The sequence below is a fragment of the Aspergillus mulundensis genome (assembly GCF_003369625.1).
Source record: "Aspergillus mulundensis strain DSM 5745 chromosome Unknown scaffold_0, whole genome shotgun sequence".
Lineage (NCBI taxonomy): Eukaryota > Fungi > Ascomycota > Eurotiomycetes > Eurotiales > Aspergillaceae > Aspergillus > Aspergillus mulundensis.
Window position 1 is genome coordinate 578,650 of NW_020797888.1, and position 15,328 is coordinate 593,977.

At 53.6% G+C, this 15,328-nt stretch overlaps 8 protein-coding genes across 8 annotated transcripts; 6 read left to right on the forward strand and 2 right to left on the reverse strand.

Annotated features, from left to right (window-relative positions):
- Positions 1-982: 982 nt before the first annotated feature.
- Positions 983-4,081, forward strand: DSM5745_00174 (a-pheromone processing metallopeptidase Ste23; the record flags this gene model as incomplete). The annotated part of the gene is made up of 2 exons (XM_026742190.1): positions 983-1,219; positions 1,280-4,081. The coding sequence occupies 2 exons, from the start codon at positions 983-985 to the stop codon at positions 4,079-4,081; spliced, it is 3,039 nt and encodes a 1,012-aa protein (XP_026608035.1).
- A 361-nt stretch (positions 4,082-4,442) lies between these two features.
- Positions 4,443-5,405, forward strand: DSM5745_00175 (cleavage and polyadenylation specificity factor subunit 5; the record flags this gene model as incomplete). Its single annotated transcript, XM_026742191.1, has 3 exons — positions 4,443-4,483; positions 4,544-5,043; positions 5,104-5,405. 3 exons carry the CDS (start codon positions 4,443-4,445, stop codon positions 5,403-5,405), a joined length of 843 nt encoding a protein of 280 aa, XP_026608036.1.
- Positions 5,406-7,226: 1,821 nt separating this feature from the next.
- DSM5745_00176 (lipase family protein) lies at positions 7,227-8,255 on the forward strand (the record flags this gene model as incomplete). The annotated part of the gene is made up of 4 exons (XM_026742192.1): positions 7,227-7,308; positions 7,358-7,523; positions 7,571-7,907; positions 7,956-8,255. The coding sequence occupies 4 exons, from the start codon at positions 7,227-7,229 to the stop codon at positions 8,253-8,255; spliced, it is 885 nt and encodes a 294-aa protein (XP_026608037.1).
- Positions 8,256-8,666: 411 nt separating this feature from the next.
- Positions 8,667-9,820, forward strand: DSM5745_00177 (DUF3431 domain-containing protein; the record flags this gene model as incomplete). Its single annotated transcript, XM_026742193.1, has 3 exons — positions 8,667-9,049; positions 9,109-9,551; positions 9,603-9,820. 3 exons carry the CDS (start codon positions 8,667-8,669, stop codon positions 9,818-9,820), a joined length of 1,044 nt encoding a protein of 347 aa, XP_026608038.1.
- A 489-nt stretch (positions 9,821-10,309) lies between these two features.
- DSM5745_00178 (putative dephospho-CoA kinase) lies at positions 10,310-11,134 on the forward strand (the record flags this gene model as incomplete). Its single annotated transcript, XM_026742194.1, has 1 exon — positions 10,310-11,134. The coding sequence occupies one exon, from the start codon at positions 10,310-10,312 to the stop codon at positions 11,132-11,134; it is 825 nt and encodes a 274-aa protein (XP_026608039.1).
- Positions 11,135-12,558: 1,424 nt separating this feature from the next.
- DSM5745_00179 (uncharacterized protein) lies at positions 12,559-13,285 on the reverse strand (the record flags this gene model as incomplete). Its single annotated transcript, XM_026742195.1, has 3 exons — positions 12,559-12,729; positions 12,787-13,164; positions 13,214-13,285. The coding sequence occupies 3 exons, from the start codon at positions 13,283-13,285 to the stop codon at positions 12,559-12,561; spliced, it is 621 nt and encodes a 206-aa protein (XP_026608040.1).
- Positions 13,286-13,583: 298 nt separating this feature from the next.
- Positions 13,584-14,382, forward strand: DSM5745_00180 (zinc-finger domain-containing protein; the record flags this gene model as incomplete). Its single annotated transcript, XM_026742196.1, has 3 exons — positions 13,584-13,931; positions 14,023-14,190; positions 14,245-14,382. The coding sequence occupies 3 exons, from the start codon at positions 13,584-13,586 to the stop codon at positions 14,380-14,382; spliced, it is 654 nt and encodes a 217-aa protein (XP_026608041.1).
- A 294-nt stretch (positions 14,383-14,676) lies between these two features.
- Positions 14,677-15,175, reverse strand: DSM5745_00181 (YjbQ family protein; the record flags this gene model as incomplete). Its single annotated transcript, XM_026742197.1, has 2 exons — positions 14,677-14,835; positions 14,900-15,175. 2 exons carry the CDS (start codon positions 15,173-15,175, stop codon positions 14,677-14,679), a joined length of 435 nt encoding a protein of 144 aa, XP_026608042.1.
- Between the last annotated feature and the right edge of the window lie 153 nt (positions 15,176-15,328).

Genomic DNA, 15,328 nt, shown 5'->3' on the forward strand with positions numbered 1-15,328 from the left:
AATGGTGGCACGGCATTGGAATAACTGGCTGTAGTATGATCTGATCTGCAGTGCCCATAGGCTAGGTCACGCCTATATGAGTATAAGATATTGAATGAGACCTTCTGAACAATTTGTTCAGCCTCAGCCTCGTCAAGGTCATCAAGGACGTCCTGACCCTGAGGCTCTTCACCCTGCAGCTCGAGCCCCAGACCAGACCAGGCCCAACCCCAGCCTCGCGCTTTTCGGGGAGCTCGGCAGAGTCTACTCCTAAGCCCGAATGACCAAATTGAGCAAAGCCATTTTGGCTTCATCTTGGCGGGAGCAGGCGAGGATGCCTTGCCCGAGGTACGGTATAGTTTCACCGCCCCGCCGATGATGCCGAAGAGAACATCAGGCCCTGAGATTCCTGAATTGACTGACCATTGATTTTGCAAGCTACTATTAAAGAGGTGCATTCCACTATTCCGTACCATTGGAGGCTCTATTGCTCTTTTTGCCTCTTCTGTGCTCCCGTTCCTCATTGTACGGCCGTGTGGCGTGCGTCCAGGCGCATCTGCACGCCATCTCAGCTCGCTCACTCCCTTTATCCTTCCATCCTGCCTAGTTCCATTCTCGCCCAATTCCCAGCCATCTATTGCTCCAGCGTTCGTCTCTAGTCGCTCGCTAGCTGTTACTGATCGTCCGGACAACCTTCCAGGTTGAATACCGCCACTTCTTCCTCCGCGCCAGCTTCCACTGCATGCTGTCACCAAGGTACTCTGAGCCTGCAGCCCGCCGTCTGTGCCTGTGGAACAAACACCTGCTACCCTCATATCCATCCCCAGCTTATCAACGCACGCGCCTTGCTCCTTTAGGGCCCGTTTTTGTGCCGGCTGCCCCTCACTCGCATTCCGCGTCCACACGATCACACGCGCCTGGTTTTCGTTCGCCGTCCCTCCCTCGGCGAGATTACCCCTTCATCCGAATCTTCCCTCTTCAGACATTTACAACCACGAGGAAAATGACGATGAGAACGGCTGAGCGCCTGACGGAGGGGCTGGAGAAGCCTTCTCTGGATGACCGCTCCTACAGAGTCATACAGCTGCCTAATAAGCTGGAGGCTCTGTTGGTTCATGATGCAGAGACGGATAAGGCTGCTGCGGCGATGGACGTCAACGTCGGGAGCTTCAGTGACCCGGAGGATTTGCAGGGCCTTGCCCATGGTCTGGAGCACATGCTGTTCATGGGAACTGAAAAGGTATGCTTTACTCATACTTTTTCTCTTACTTTTCTCATACTTTTTTCTCATACTTTCTAGTACCCCGTAGAGAACGCATACAACCAGTACCTAGCTTCCCACTCCGGTTCGTCTAACGCCTATACCGCCGGCACCGAGACCAACTATTTCTTTGAGGTGTCTGCTACAGGTACATCTGGAGAATCGAGCGGCCAAGCCACTCCTAACGGAACTGCAAACGGCACAGCAGAGCCCAAAACTGATGGGCGATCACCCCTGTATGGTGCTCTCGATCGCTTCGCGCAGTTTTTCATCTCGCCGCTTTTCTTAGAGAACACACTCGACCGCGAGATGCGGGCGGTAGACTCAGAAAACAAGAAGAACCTCCAGAGTGACCTATGGCGCTTGATGCAGCTGAACAAGTCGCTCTCCAACCCAGACCACCCCTATAACCACTTCTCTACCGGAAATCTTCAAACATTAAAGGAGGAGCCGCAGAAACGCGGTGTTGAGATCCGTAATGAGTTTATGAAGTTCTATGAGAAACACTACTCTGCCAACCGGATGAAACTGGTGGTGCTGGGCCGCGAATCGCTGGATGAGTTGGAGAAGTGGGTGTCGGAGCTGTTTGCCGGTGTCAGTAATAAGGACCTGCCACAGAACCGGTGGGATGGCATTCCCATCTGGCTACCAGACGACATGAGTAAACAGATCTTTGCTAAGCCTGTGATGGATTCCCGCTCCGTGGATATCTACTTCCCGTTCTTGGACGAGGAGAAGCTGTATGAGTCGCAACCCAGCCGGTACATTAGCCATCTCATCGGCCATGAAGGTCCCGGTAGTATCCTGGCATATATCAAAGCAAAGGGATGGGCAAATGGGCTGTCGGCCGGCGTGATGCCGGTTTGCCCTGGAGCTGCATTCTTTACGGTTTCTGTCCGTTTGACGCAGGAAGGACTGCAGCAGTATCAGCAGGTGGTCAAGGTGATCTTCGAGTACATTGCGATGATCAAGGAACGTGAGCCGGAGGAATGGATTTTCGAGGAAATGAAGAACCTGGCGGAGGTAGAGTTCAAGTTCAAGCAAAAATCTCCCGCCAGCCGGTTCACCAGCCGCCTGAGCAGCGTCATGCAGAAGCCACTGCCTCGGGAGTGGCTGCTCAGTGGATCTCTTCTCAGAAAGTTCGATCCGGAGGGGATCAAAAAGGCCTTCTCCTACCTCCGCGAGGACAACTTCAAGTTGATCGTTGTTGCGCAAGACTATACTGAGTTAAACACCAAGGAGAAGTGGTACGGAACCGAGTATAAGGTTGAAGATGTTCCCAAGGACTTCATGGAGGGTATTCAAAAGGCGTTGAAAACCAATCCGGAAACTCGACTGCCGGAATTGCACATGCCGCATAAGAACGAGTTCGTCCCTACCAGACTTTCCGTGGAGAAGAAGGATGTGCCGGAGCCCGTGAAGACCCCCAAGCTCATCCGCCACGATGACCATGTCCGTCTTTGGTTCAAGAAGGACGATCGATTCTGGGTTCCTAAAGCCACCGTCTTAGTTACTCTGCGCAACCCGCTGGTCTGGGCCACCCCTGCCAATCTGGTAAAGTCGAAGCTGTACTGTGAGCTTGTTAGAGATGCGCTCGTTGAGTACTCGTATGATGCAGAACTTGCTGGTCTGGATTACAATCTGTCCGCTAGCATTTTTGGTCTCGATGTCTCCGTTGGAGGATACAACGACAAGATGGCCGTGCTTTTGGAGAAGGTTTTCACAAGCATGCGCGATCTTGTGATCAACCCTGACCGCTTCCGGATCATCAAGGAGCGCCTAACTCGGGGCTATAAGAATGCGGAGTATCAGCAGCCGTACTACCAGGTTGGCGACTACACTCGGTATCTGACTGCGGAGCGGGGCTGGCTCAACGAGCAGTACGCCGCCGAGCTCGAGCACGTCGAGGCCGAGGACGTTAAAGCTTTCTTCCCTCAAATCCTGCGCCAGAACCATATCGAGGTTTTGGCCCATGGTAACATCTACAAGGAAGATGCGCTGCGAATGACTGACACTGTAGAGTCGATTTTGAACAGCCGGACTCTGCCCCAGTCCCAGTGGTATGTCAGGCGCAACGTGATCATCCCCCCGGGATCCAACTTCGTCTATGAACGGCCACTCAAGGACCCGGCCAACGTCAACCACTGTATCGAGTACTACCTCTTCCTCGGAAACATCGATGACGAGATCCTGCGCTCGAAGCTCCTCCTCTTTGCCCAGATGACCGATGAGCCTGCTTTCGATCAGCTACGAAGCAAGGAGCAGCTCGGATACGTCGTCTGGAGCGGCGCACGCTATTCGGCCACTACCATCGGCTACCGTGTGATTATTCAGAGCGAGCGCACTGCTCAGTACCTGGAATCCCGGATCGACTCTTTCCTGACCAACTTCGGAAAGACTCTGGAGACGATGTCAGAGGACGAGTTCGAGGGCCACAAACGCAGCGTCATTAACAAGAGACTCGAGAAGCTCAAGAACCTTGGCTCCGAGACATCCCGCTTCTGGACTCACATCGGTTCTGAAGACTATGACTTCGTGCAAAACGAGACCGATGCTGCTCGTGTTCGCGCCCTGACCAAGTCCGAAATCCTCGACTTCTACAAGGAGAAGATCGACCCTGCCTCTCCTACTCGAGGCAAGCTTGCGATCCACTTGAAGGCTCAAAATGGTGTACCCGCGGAGCCCAAGGAAGGCTCCGAGGAGACTGCTCTTACCAACGGCACTAAAGCCGCAACCTATGTCACAAACGTCACGGACTTCAAGGCTCGCCTGGCTGTTAGCACTGGGCCTCGCTCCGTCGTTGACCTCAGTGAGCTTGAGGACTTTGATGCTAAACTTTAGATTTCTTTGGTTAGATTTATGGTTGATCCACATACGTACCTATGCATTGCTTTGGCTGGGTTGGAGCGGGTGGGTGGCATGGGAACGGTATCTCGGGTGTAGAAATAAAGTCATCCTTTCTGTCCGATGCGTATCTTGGGCGATTTAAGATAATACACTTGTTTCATTTTCAAGTCCAGACTCCAATTGGAACATTTGACCCTGGCGATATAGTCCGCACGGGCCGATGTTTTTGCGACGGGAGCTCCAACACCAATCACAACACTTTGGAGCTCCAACCATCCCAGCTATATCAACTCCGGATGTCAATTCTTAATGCTCCCTCTACCTAATTAATCCTTTTTCACGCCAACACACCAAAATGTCGACAACGACAACTACCGCAATGCACAGCAGCCACCCGTGTGTTCTCCAATCCATCCATCCAAAATCCGAGTCCAGCTAACAAATCATGAATGCCAGCCCCATCGCGCCCAACGACTTCTCCGCCAAACAGCCCGAAACCATCCGCCTCTATCCCCTTTCCAACTACACATTCGGCACCAAGGAAACACAACCAGAAGAAGACCCGTCCGTGCTCGCGCGCCTCAAGCGCCTTGAAGAACACTATGAGAAGCACGGCATGCGCCGCACCTGCGAGGGCATCCTCGTCTGCCACGAACACAACCACCCGCACGTCCTGATGCTGCAGATTGCAAACGCTTTCTTCAAATTGCCCGGCGACTACCTACTCCACGACGACGACGAGATCGATGGCTTCAAGCGAAGGATGAACGAGCGTCTTGCGCCCGTAGGATCGCAGTTTTCGGGTGAGGGCGTCAATGAGGATTGGGAGGTTGGCGATACCCTTGCGCAGTGGTGGAGGCCGAACTTTGAGACCTTCATGTACCCTTTCTTGCCGGGACATGTTACTCGTCCGAAGGAGTGCAAGAAGTTGTATTTTATTCAGCTGCCGAAGAAGAGTGAGTTCATTCGTTATGCATAGCACCGACGCCGTTGTTGCTAATGTGCTGTGCTTGCAGAGGTCCTCTCCGTCCCCAAGAACATGAAGCTCCTCGCCGTGCCGCTCTTCGAGCTCTACGATAACAACCAGCGCTACGGACCCCAGCTGTCTTCGATCCCGCATCTGCTGTCGAGATATAACTTTGAGTTTGTCGATGAGAATGATAATATTGTTGCTGCTACGCCTGGGACCGGAGGCGGAGATCACGTCCCGAGAACCAAGGTTCTTGCGGGCGACGATAGTACACAGATCAAGCAGGAAGACTCGGGAATGCCAGATTATACCGAGGGCGCGGGGAATGGAGGACAACGGTCACAGTAAGCGGTTTGCCCCGCGACAGACTGCGGTGGTTGGGAGAGGCCACAGATGGGGTGCGGGGGATTGGCAGCTTATGGTTAGTACCCTCACTTTCCCATTCACTACTTACGTGCTAATGCATTTGTGGTCGCTCTAGGATCTACTGGCAGCTTTTCTGTCATGCCATCTACTCATGAGCCCGCACCATTGCCGGGATTGTCCTTTTACTTTGGACTTGCTTTCGGAGATGTATATGTTCTAGGTCTTACGTCCGGCGTTGAGGAGCGATATCTATGCATGATTCAGTTCAACCAATCTATTTTATTTTCGGCTACCTTTTTTCCCCATCATATCGGATCGCCGTCGACCATAGAGAGACCGGCGGGGTCCTTGCAGGTGGTCTTACGGGACCGACATTTGTAGATACTGCTCGGCGTATGCGGGCGTGCCTGCATGAAAAGCCATGGCATTGTCTTGGGCTTCGAAAATCCGTGGATCACGTCAGTTGTCTGATAAAGTTGGTTGGCTTCGGGCGACCGTCCTGTGCAATTCATTCCATTCCATATACAACGGCTGTCTTCATACGTTCTGGAGAATTACATGTGGCCATCGGTGCTCTCAACGCCCACATGCTGCTATACAATCAACAAGAAAGAGGCTGAAACTCGACGACCATCAGGTGTAAGTGCACAGTACGTACCCCGTGCGGAGAGAGCGCACCGAGCACAGAATGTGACGGACTTGCATACTGCAGTACAAGTACTCCGTACACGGAGTTAGATTGAATTAAGATTGATGAAGTCGCCTGGCCAGTGCTCGTGTTCAGGCACGCAAGGGACGGGTCGAGCCCGGACTCGACCACGAAGCCGGTTTAGGCTCATGCTTACGCGGTACACCGTATGCTTGGTGCTGGGTTGTGCTACGTCGGAGATTAATTTGTACACCTACGTAGCTGTATATCATAACATTCGGGGAGGACTTTGGAGGAGGGCAGGCCGAGGTAGACTATATGCGTAGACTATAACCTCAATGCTTGCAACATTCAGCAACTTTATTCAAGTGCGCTGTGCTAGTGCACTAAGATTTCTTCAGTATATTAGCCCCTCACCAGCGTTACCTCGAGCAAGAAGAGAAAGGTTAGTGCTGTTAATGCCGAGCTTCAATTAGACGCCCCGGTACTTGGCGGACACAGCAGGGCCGGAGATGCCGACCTGACTGGTTCGTTTCTTTTTCTTCACGACTCACTCCCGCTCTCCCCAGCATAAATGCACATGGTTAGTGTTGGATTCCTGGAGTGCTCATCCGGGATCGCCCAGTCAGATTTAACTTCTACGCGACTTACCCCGTGCTGCTACGACTGCAGGTCCGGCGGGGGGTTGTTGATAACCGGTCTGACCGTCTGCCAGGGCAAAGCAGGCCGGCAAAGCCACGGGGATCTTTCTAAAAAAGGGAGGATCGTCACAGGTGACAGGGGCAGGTGTCTAGGTTTGCTTTTTTGACCGGTTGTTTTGGCCCATCTTGGGAGGTGAGGTTGTATCGCGCATGTAGGATATACTTAGGGCCTGGTTAGTTCGTTGGGGTCCCGGGCGAGCGGGGTGGGTTTCCTGGCATTCCTTAGACGGTGAGCGATGTACCGGTACGAGGACGTGTTGACTTTTCACGTTTTGACTGGTCTGTCCTCCTGATTGAGATCGGATTGGTATATAAGTAGCGATGTTCCTGAAGATCCGTGAAGGTGGTTTCTTGTGTCTGAGGCAGCTGTGTGGGTCTTTCCTGGTCTTTCCTGGTCTTTCTTGCGGCTTTCTTGTACATATAGTACACCCTTGAGTGTTGGACATTGCCAATATGGTCCGTTTGGGATACTCTGCCATCGCCGTAGCCCTTGCTGGGCTAGGCGCTGCCGCTCCCGCGCCGCTTGGTCGCCGTGGTATGTGCTCTTGAGCATGGGAACATAGGATAGGGCTAACGTTGGCTAGACGTTTCGACCGAAGCCTTGGACCAGCTGACCCTGTTCGCGGAATACGCTGCGGCGTCGTACTGCACGCCGAACATCGAGTCAGTTGGAGACAAGCTGGCCTGCGCAACTGGAAACTGCCCATTAGTCGAGGCAGCAGACACGACAACGCTGGCCGAGTTCTATCAGTAAGTTCGCACCGGCAGGACTTAGCCAACAGTCTAACAAGGCGCAGGGAAAACGAGTACGGGGACGTAGCAGGTTTCCTGGCTGCAGACACAACCAATGAGCTGATTGTCGTGTCCTTCCGCGGCAGTCGAACCCTCGACACCTGGATCGCAAACCTCGACTTTGGCCTAGAGTCAGTCGCCGAAATCTGCAGCGGATGTGAAGCCCACGGCGGGTTCTGGAGGGCATGGCAAGTTGTTGCGGACTCGTTGACCTCGGCACTTGAGTCCGCTACCGCTACCTACCCCGGTTATGTCATTGTCTTCACCGGCCACAGCTTCGGAGGAGCATTGGCGACTCTGGGTGCTGCGCAGCTCCGCAACGCAGGCTACGCCATTCAACTTGTAAGTTTCTAGAGTATTGAAGTAGATATCGGTCGCTAACGAGCGTAGTACCCGTATGGTAGTCCGCGGGTTGGTAACCCAGCCCTGGCGGAGTACATCACAGCGCAGGGGGGCAACTATCGGGTCACGCACACCAACGATATCGTTCCCAGACTCCCGCCCATGTTGTTTGGATTCAGCCATCTGAGCCCGGAATACTGGGTTACCAGCGACAATGATATTTTCCCGACCACAACGGACGTCCAGGTGATTGACGGGGTTGGTTCGAGGGAGGGGAATGCGGGCGAGGCTATCCAATCGGTGCTCGCGCATAGCTGGTACCTGATCGATATCAATGCTTGCGAATGATGAGATGGTGATATATAACTATATATGATGAATGATTAGCAATGTTAGCATGAATTGAAGCTGCGGACAGTGAAGTAGACACTGTAGAGTCGAGTGGTGCCAGTGGAATGCGGCTGTGTCGATCCGCTCCACCCGTGACTCTCAATTTCCCCGATTTTTAGCTGCCAACTGTCTCCATCCTCAAAAGTCTCACGCCCTGCCCCCTCGTCACGAACTTACCTTCTCCTTCGCAGGGGACTAGTCGGCCTTACGGCGTCTACTCCGAGGTACAATTCTCGCTGGTCGGCTGTACAGCCATGACCGGCTGGTCAGTCGATTTGGCTTGACGAGCAAAACTAGAGTACGACTCACGATCTACTCGTCACTTCACTGAGTTTCGGGCCTATTTCTGTGCAGTCGCTGGCGGCAGCCATGTTCTTCCTCTTCAGCGGAGTCAACAGCCCGCGCCGCCGCAACCGAGAGAAAGCGATCTTTCTAACCATCTTCATCATCTTCGCCTTATACCTGCTCTTCTTCTCGAACACATCACCTCACAAACATGCAGACCCTACGATATACGATCCCGAAGCTCTGGGTGGCCCGAATCGAGACCCGCACTCGGGTCAGGCAACGCCCGCGCGACAGTCAGCGCCCATCCGGAAAAGCATGGTCGTGGCTAGTATGAAGAGCGACGACGTCTCGTGGTTGCATAAGTTCTTCCCGGACTACCATAAGAGCATCTATGTGGTGAATGATAAGAAGGCTCAGTTGACAGTGAGCCAAAACAAGGGGCGGGAGTCGATGGTATATTTGACGTGAGTTGCTATAGCTCTCTCTCGTTCCGCGGGTCTAACATGCGTGTGTGCGTCTACAGATACATCATCGATAATTATGATAACCTCCCCGATTCGATCCTCTTTATCCATCCCCAGCGGTATCAATGGCACAACGACGATCCGTACTACGATGGCGTCCCGATGCTGCGCAATTTTCAGCTTGGCTACCTCGAGAAACAAGGATACGTTAACCTGCGTTGCGCCTGGCTCTTGGGATGTCCGGCCGAGATTCACCCCTTGACCGATACACACCGCGAGGCAGTTCATGCTGGCGAATACTTCAAGAACGGTTTTATGGAGCTCTTTCCTGGAGTCGAAGTCCCCGAGACCGTTGGTGTCTCTTGTTGCGCCCAGTTCGGTGTCACAAGCTGGAAGATCCGCGAGCGGCCAAGGAGCGACTACGTGCGGTTCCGAAAGTGGTTGTCAGAGACCGACCTAACGGACGATCTAAGCGGACGAATCATGGAATATTCATGGCATAGTAAGTTTCTCACTCGACAAGCAGGTGGCGGAATCTAGCTGACAATTGCAGTGATTTTTGGAAAAGAGCCTGTCCATTGTCCCTCGGCTGAAGAGTGCTACTGCAAGGTGTTTGGGCTGTGCGACCTGACATGTCCCAACGTCGACGCGTGCCACGACCGCTACCAGCTTCCGCCATATTCGACGCTTCCGAACGGCTGGCCGTATATCGGCTGGAACGGACAGAAACAAGATCCGAGCAAGGGCGGGCTTCCCGAACCGAAGTCATAACACTTGCTTGATTTGCTAGTCGACAAGCAATCATGGTCCTACTACGTGCACGTCATCTCCACTCTGGTGGATAGCTGGTATTCATTCCCGAACCAGCAACACCCCGCTGCCCCAGACGGAGGCAGCTCCGCAGCTTGCAGAATGACGAAATCGCCACCTCGCTTCGTCCGGACGGACTGCAAGAAGTCTGCTGTACGATATTGATAAATCTAGCGACACAATAACCCACCTGCAAGGTGAATGTAATGCCAAGACGCTGCCTGGGACTGAAGTAGAGGTAAACCAGGGCTCTTATACTCGGGGTAGCTCGAGCTATCCCGGAACGGGAAGATCCACGACGGACCTCGGGAAATCTGGGCGCCTCAACTACCTTCACCTCTGCAGCTTGTATAGTACCTCCACGTTTATCCCATACAACCAACCCTCCATCTCTATATCCCAAATCCTAATCCCCGCTTTCGTCTATTTAACCACAAAAAGAAGGCCAAGATGCTCATAATCGGCCTAACCGGCTCCATCGCAACCGGCAAATCCACCGTCTCCTCCCTCCTCTCCTCCCCGCCCTACTCCCTCACCATCATCGACGCCGACCAACTCGCCCGCAAGGTCGTCGAACCAGGAACCCCCGGCTACACCGCGATCGTAAATTACTTCGGCCCCAGCACACCAGACCTCCTCCTCCCCGCCGAACCATCAGATTCACAAACGCAAGATGCGCCGCCCAAGCCACGCCCACTGAATAGACCCGCACTAGGCCGGCGCGTCTTCGGCACCTCCGAAGAGCGAAAACGCGACCGCATGATCCTCAACAAAATCGTTCACCCCGCCGTCCGATGGGAAGTCTACAAGAGCCTACTGTACTACTACCTCCACGGCCACTGGGCCGTCGTGCTCGATGTACCGCTCCTCTTCGAATCCGGGATGGATCTGATTTGCGGCACCGTGGTTGTTGTCGGCGTCAGTGACCCAGCTGTACAAATGTCGCGGCTACGCGCGCGCGACGCACACCTCTCCACCGAGGACGCAGAGAACCGGGTCAAGAGCCAAGGCGACGTCAAGGGGAAGGTGGAGAAGGCGGAGTTCCGGGGGAAGGAGAGTGCGCGCGGAGTTATTGTCTGGAACGATGGGGACAAGGAGGAGCTCGAGCGGGAGGTGAGGAAGGCTGTCTCTACGATTCAGGGGAGAAGCCCGCGGTGGTGGGCTTGGTGGTTGCTGTTGGCGCCGCCGCTGGGCGTCGGTGTTGCGGCGTGGAATCTGGCGGTTAATTATGGGATTCGGAGGAAGTGGGAGAGAAAGGAGAAGGCGAATTTGTGAACGACACAGACAAGATCATATGATTTCAATGCGGAGCGCTCAATAGATAGACCTGGTGTCTGATCTGGCTCTTGAGCATGCCTCAGTGAGGCGTGAGAATGGTAGATCATTAATGACTTGCATCTGCGGTTCTGGTTCATCACGGCCATGACTCATGAACATTATATTAGTGGCGTACCGTACATTTTGGAGCCGATCTGGATTTCGAAGATGAAGTTTGAGGGACCGATAGACTTGAATTTGGGTTCAATAATTCCTTCCTATTTGAGATTCACCATCCTTATAGGGAACACGGAGCGTCCGTTTACAATAATGCCTGGATCCGTTTACAATGCCTTTGTTGCTTTTCCTTAGCCTTCACTCCTCGCATTGCCATTTAATACTCAAGCCTCGCTCGCGAGATACTTCCTCTCTACAACTTACCTTTACGCTGGTATAGCCCTATACCATGTTCTGCCCATGCGCTAGGTCTTACTTTACGGTCGAAGGACTGCAAACGGAGACGCCGCGCCTTGTACGCTCTAGAGACAGACAAGCCCCGAGCTCGAGTTTTCGCGCTCCCCTTCCAATGCAGATTCGACCGCTGTCGGCGAGGGGAGAGTTGCAGCAGAGAGATTATGGGCAGGCACAAGGGCCAGGTAAAGTCCCGGCTATCCTGATTACACCAATTCCAGAGGAGCCAGAGGTATGAAAGTCAATGACGTATTTGGTATACTGGTCTAATTATAAGTAGTTAGCTGATGCTCAAGGCAAGGACCATATTTGAGATCGAGGCCAAGGCACAGAGCCAGAGGCTATCGCCGGCCTCGAGCTGTTCTAAAGGTCCCTACCGACGAGTCCCCGTTCAGTTATGGCCCTCGTCGATCACGGACGGTTCAGAGATTCGGAATAGATGACGGGTCGGATGTCCGTGTCAAAGTCGGGTCGTCCAGTCACACTTCTAGCCGGTCCGATTCTTCTGCATCTGATGTCGTCAACATTCGCGTTTACGGACGCGGTCGAGATGCAATCCCACACCGGCGGGGAGACACCATAGCAGAGAAAGTCCGATTCAGGAGGGGCGATATTGTCGTGCATAACAGCAGAGCCGGAGTCTCCAAAAGAAACCACACCAATTCAGTTTGGAGATCGAGTTCAACGGCGCAACAGTGGAATTCTCCAAATCAAGGATGGAGCACGTCAACTCAGAACTGGAGTTCCCCCAGCCAACAGCGGAACCAGGCCCATGATTGGAACTCGCCAAGTCATCAGACAAACCAGCAGTGGAATGCATCGACTGAAAATTGGAACTCGTCAAACCAGGAGTTCAATACATCGAACCAGCAGTGGAAGCCTGTTGGCGACTCGCAGTGGTAGTTGCCTCTGTTTTACTCAAATTCTCGGTAAAGTCATTGTTGCATGGACAGACGGCTGTTGTTGCACATTCATTTGTGCTTCCGTTTCTTTTGTGACTTCTCATTATTATGGCCTCCAAATTGCTTCGAACGCCCGCCTCCAGAAATAGCGACAAGATTTTCCGCATGGATCTTCTTTGGTTTGTTCGTTGGCTGGGCCTTTGGCGAATCGCTTCCGTCTTGAGCTTCGTCGCTCGAGGGCTGGACATTCTTAGCATCGGATAATATCATAAATCCAACTACAATACGACTACAAACCTTGGCTTTGTTCTTTCTCTTATAGTTACCGTAGAGTTGCCTTCCCCCATAGCCCATGTCGTCGTCATCTGCATCCAAAGAACTGTCTGCGAGCACCAGCGGCTGCGCATATTGGCTCACGGTGTCGGCGCCTCCAAAGTCCAGGACCCATTCTGTTTCTCCCGCCTCTGCGGCTTGCCGCGCGATGGCCTCTCTGCGCCGCTCTTCTTCCTCCGCGAGAGCAGCAGAGATAGCTTCCATGTCCGACGAGGGTGTAGCTGGGCTCCCGTGTGCGCCGGAGACTCTGCGCTTTTTGGGTGTAGATTCTGTGGATTCGCCGCCAGATTCGGGCTGTGCAGTCTCTTTAGTAGCAGCGCTAGCAGCTGCTCGTTGCATGAACTGAGGTTTGTTAGTACAATTAGTGATACTAGAAAGAAAGAGCGCATACCTTCATCGTTAGTAGACGGGATGACATGTTCTTTTCAGGCTTGGAGCCTGGTGACTTAGAAGGTGGAGGCATGACTGTAGATTTTTCAGAGCTGAAACTCCCAGAGCGAGTATCCAGGAAAGGCAATACTAAGGAATTAGAGAAAAGGGCAAGAATAGAAACACAGTGAGTCCAGCAACAGCTCAGGATCTAAAGAAAAAGCAATCGCCGGCAGAATCCCACCGCCCCGCGCCGCCGATTGGCTCACCACGGCCGTCGAATCAAAGCTCCCGCAAATAATTGGACCTCCAAACCTCAACCCTCGAACGGCTTCCCCGTCATCTCCTCCTCCGCCATCACAACCCCCGCTCTCACGTCAATTGCAGGGAAGATGTTGCTCCCTACCGTCCGAAGCCGGATCGCGGCGCTCTCGTCCGCCGTGGCGCCGCGCGTTGCCCCCCGGGCCGCCTTCTCAACCACCGTCACCCGCTTCGAGGACACCATGATGCCGAACGACCCGACCCCGCGGGCGCCCAAGCCCAACGTCTCCGAGACCAATGCCACGCCTGTCGACTCGATGGGAGCGTGGGATGCTGCGCTACAGGAATCTACAAATGCCGCCGAGCAAGTTCGAACTATGCAGGCTCCTAACCGGGTGGGCACTTGGGCTGCGAGCCAGAAGCCTAGAGCAGATGCCATGAGCGGACCGCGGTTCGAGCAGACGATTATGCACCTTCAGGTTCGTCAATGGATTGGTGGCTAGTTCCTGGGCGAGACGGAGTAACCGGGGAACTGGGCCATGAATGGAGCATTGACTGACTTGCGTATAGCCCACGCCCATGGCCGCTATCGAACTCATTCACAAACAGCCCGTTCGCTGGGTAAAGGACAGGATCGTCAGCTGCGACGGTGGCGGCGGCCCCCTGGGTCACCCCAGAATCTTCATCAACACCGACAAGCCCGAGATTGTCCCCTGCGGCTACTGCGGACTTCCTTTTGTACGTCATCTGGAATCTGCCATGACGACTCACTGGATGCTGACCGGCGATTAGGCTCACGAACATCACCGCGACTACCTCAAGTCTCTGCCTTCTTCTAGCTACCCTCTCGAATCCACCGGCGATGTTGCGGAAGTGAACGAAAACCAGCGTGTGTCTGAGGGTGCCACCGCTGGATATGAGCAGCGGTAAGGTATTGTTTTTGGCGTTGTTGCATGTTTTTTTTATGTCGCCTGGCTGGGCCTGTACAGTTGTACCAATCAATGAAGTTAGAATATATTCTTTACATCTTTTTAAGCTATCAAAAGCTTGTCAATTACTGAATTGCCAGGAATTCTATCTACTGTAGATCGAGGCCAAGCAGGCTTAAGCAGGCTCGATCATCAGCCCTCGCCTACATAACTATAAACATGCTCATTGGAATGACTGCAGTCTACAGTTATCGCGCCCCAATCTCTAAAGACGGCAATCCCCATTCTCATCAAGTCACTCCTTCTCGCCCTGAATAGTAGCAACAACCTTCCTCGTATGCCTCATAGCCCGGAACTCCAAGTACCAGATCCCCTGCCACGTCCCCGTCGCCAACTTGCCGTTCGAGATCGGGATATTGACCGACGCCCCAATGAGCGCGGACTTGATGTGTGCCTGCCCGCATACATTAGCACATTCCCGAGGTAACTCTCAGAAAGACACTCAAGCGGCTACATACCGGCATATCATCCTCGCCCTCCGCACTATGGCGGTACAGGTTCCCCTTCTTATCAGCCGGCGCAATGCGGTCCAGCGCATCGGACATGTCCTCGCGGACGTCCTCGTCCCAGTTCTCGTTTAGCGAGAGCGCGCAGGAAGTGTGTTGGACGAAGAGGTTCAGCATGCCGACCTTGTACTCGCGGATCTCGGGGAGCGAGGACGTGATGTGGTCGGTTATCAGGTATGAGCCCCGGGATTTGGAGGGGAGGGTGAATGTCTTCTGGGTCCAGGGCATGATGGCGGTTGGATTATGCTGGGAAGAGGAGGGTTAATTTGGATTTCGAATTGGATAGGCTGGTGAACTTTGTGAGGCTGCGTTGCGGGGTAGATATGGTTGGTGGGAGTTGGGAATACGGCGAATGGAGGGGAGCTGTAGAGTTTTGGTACT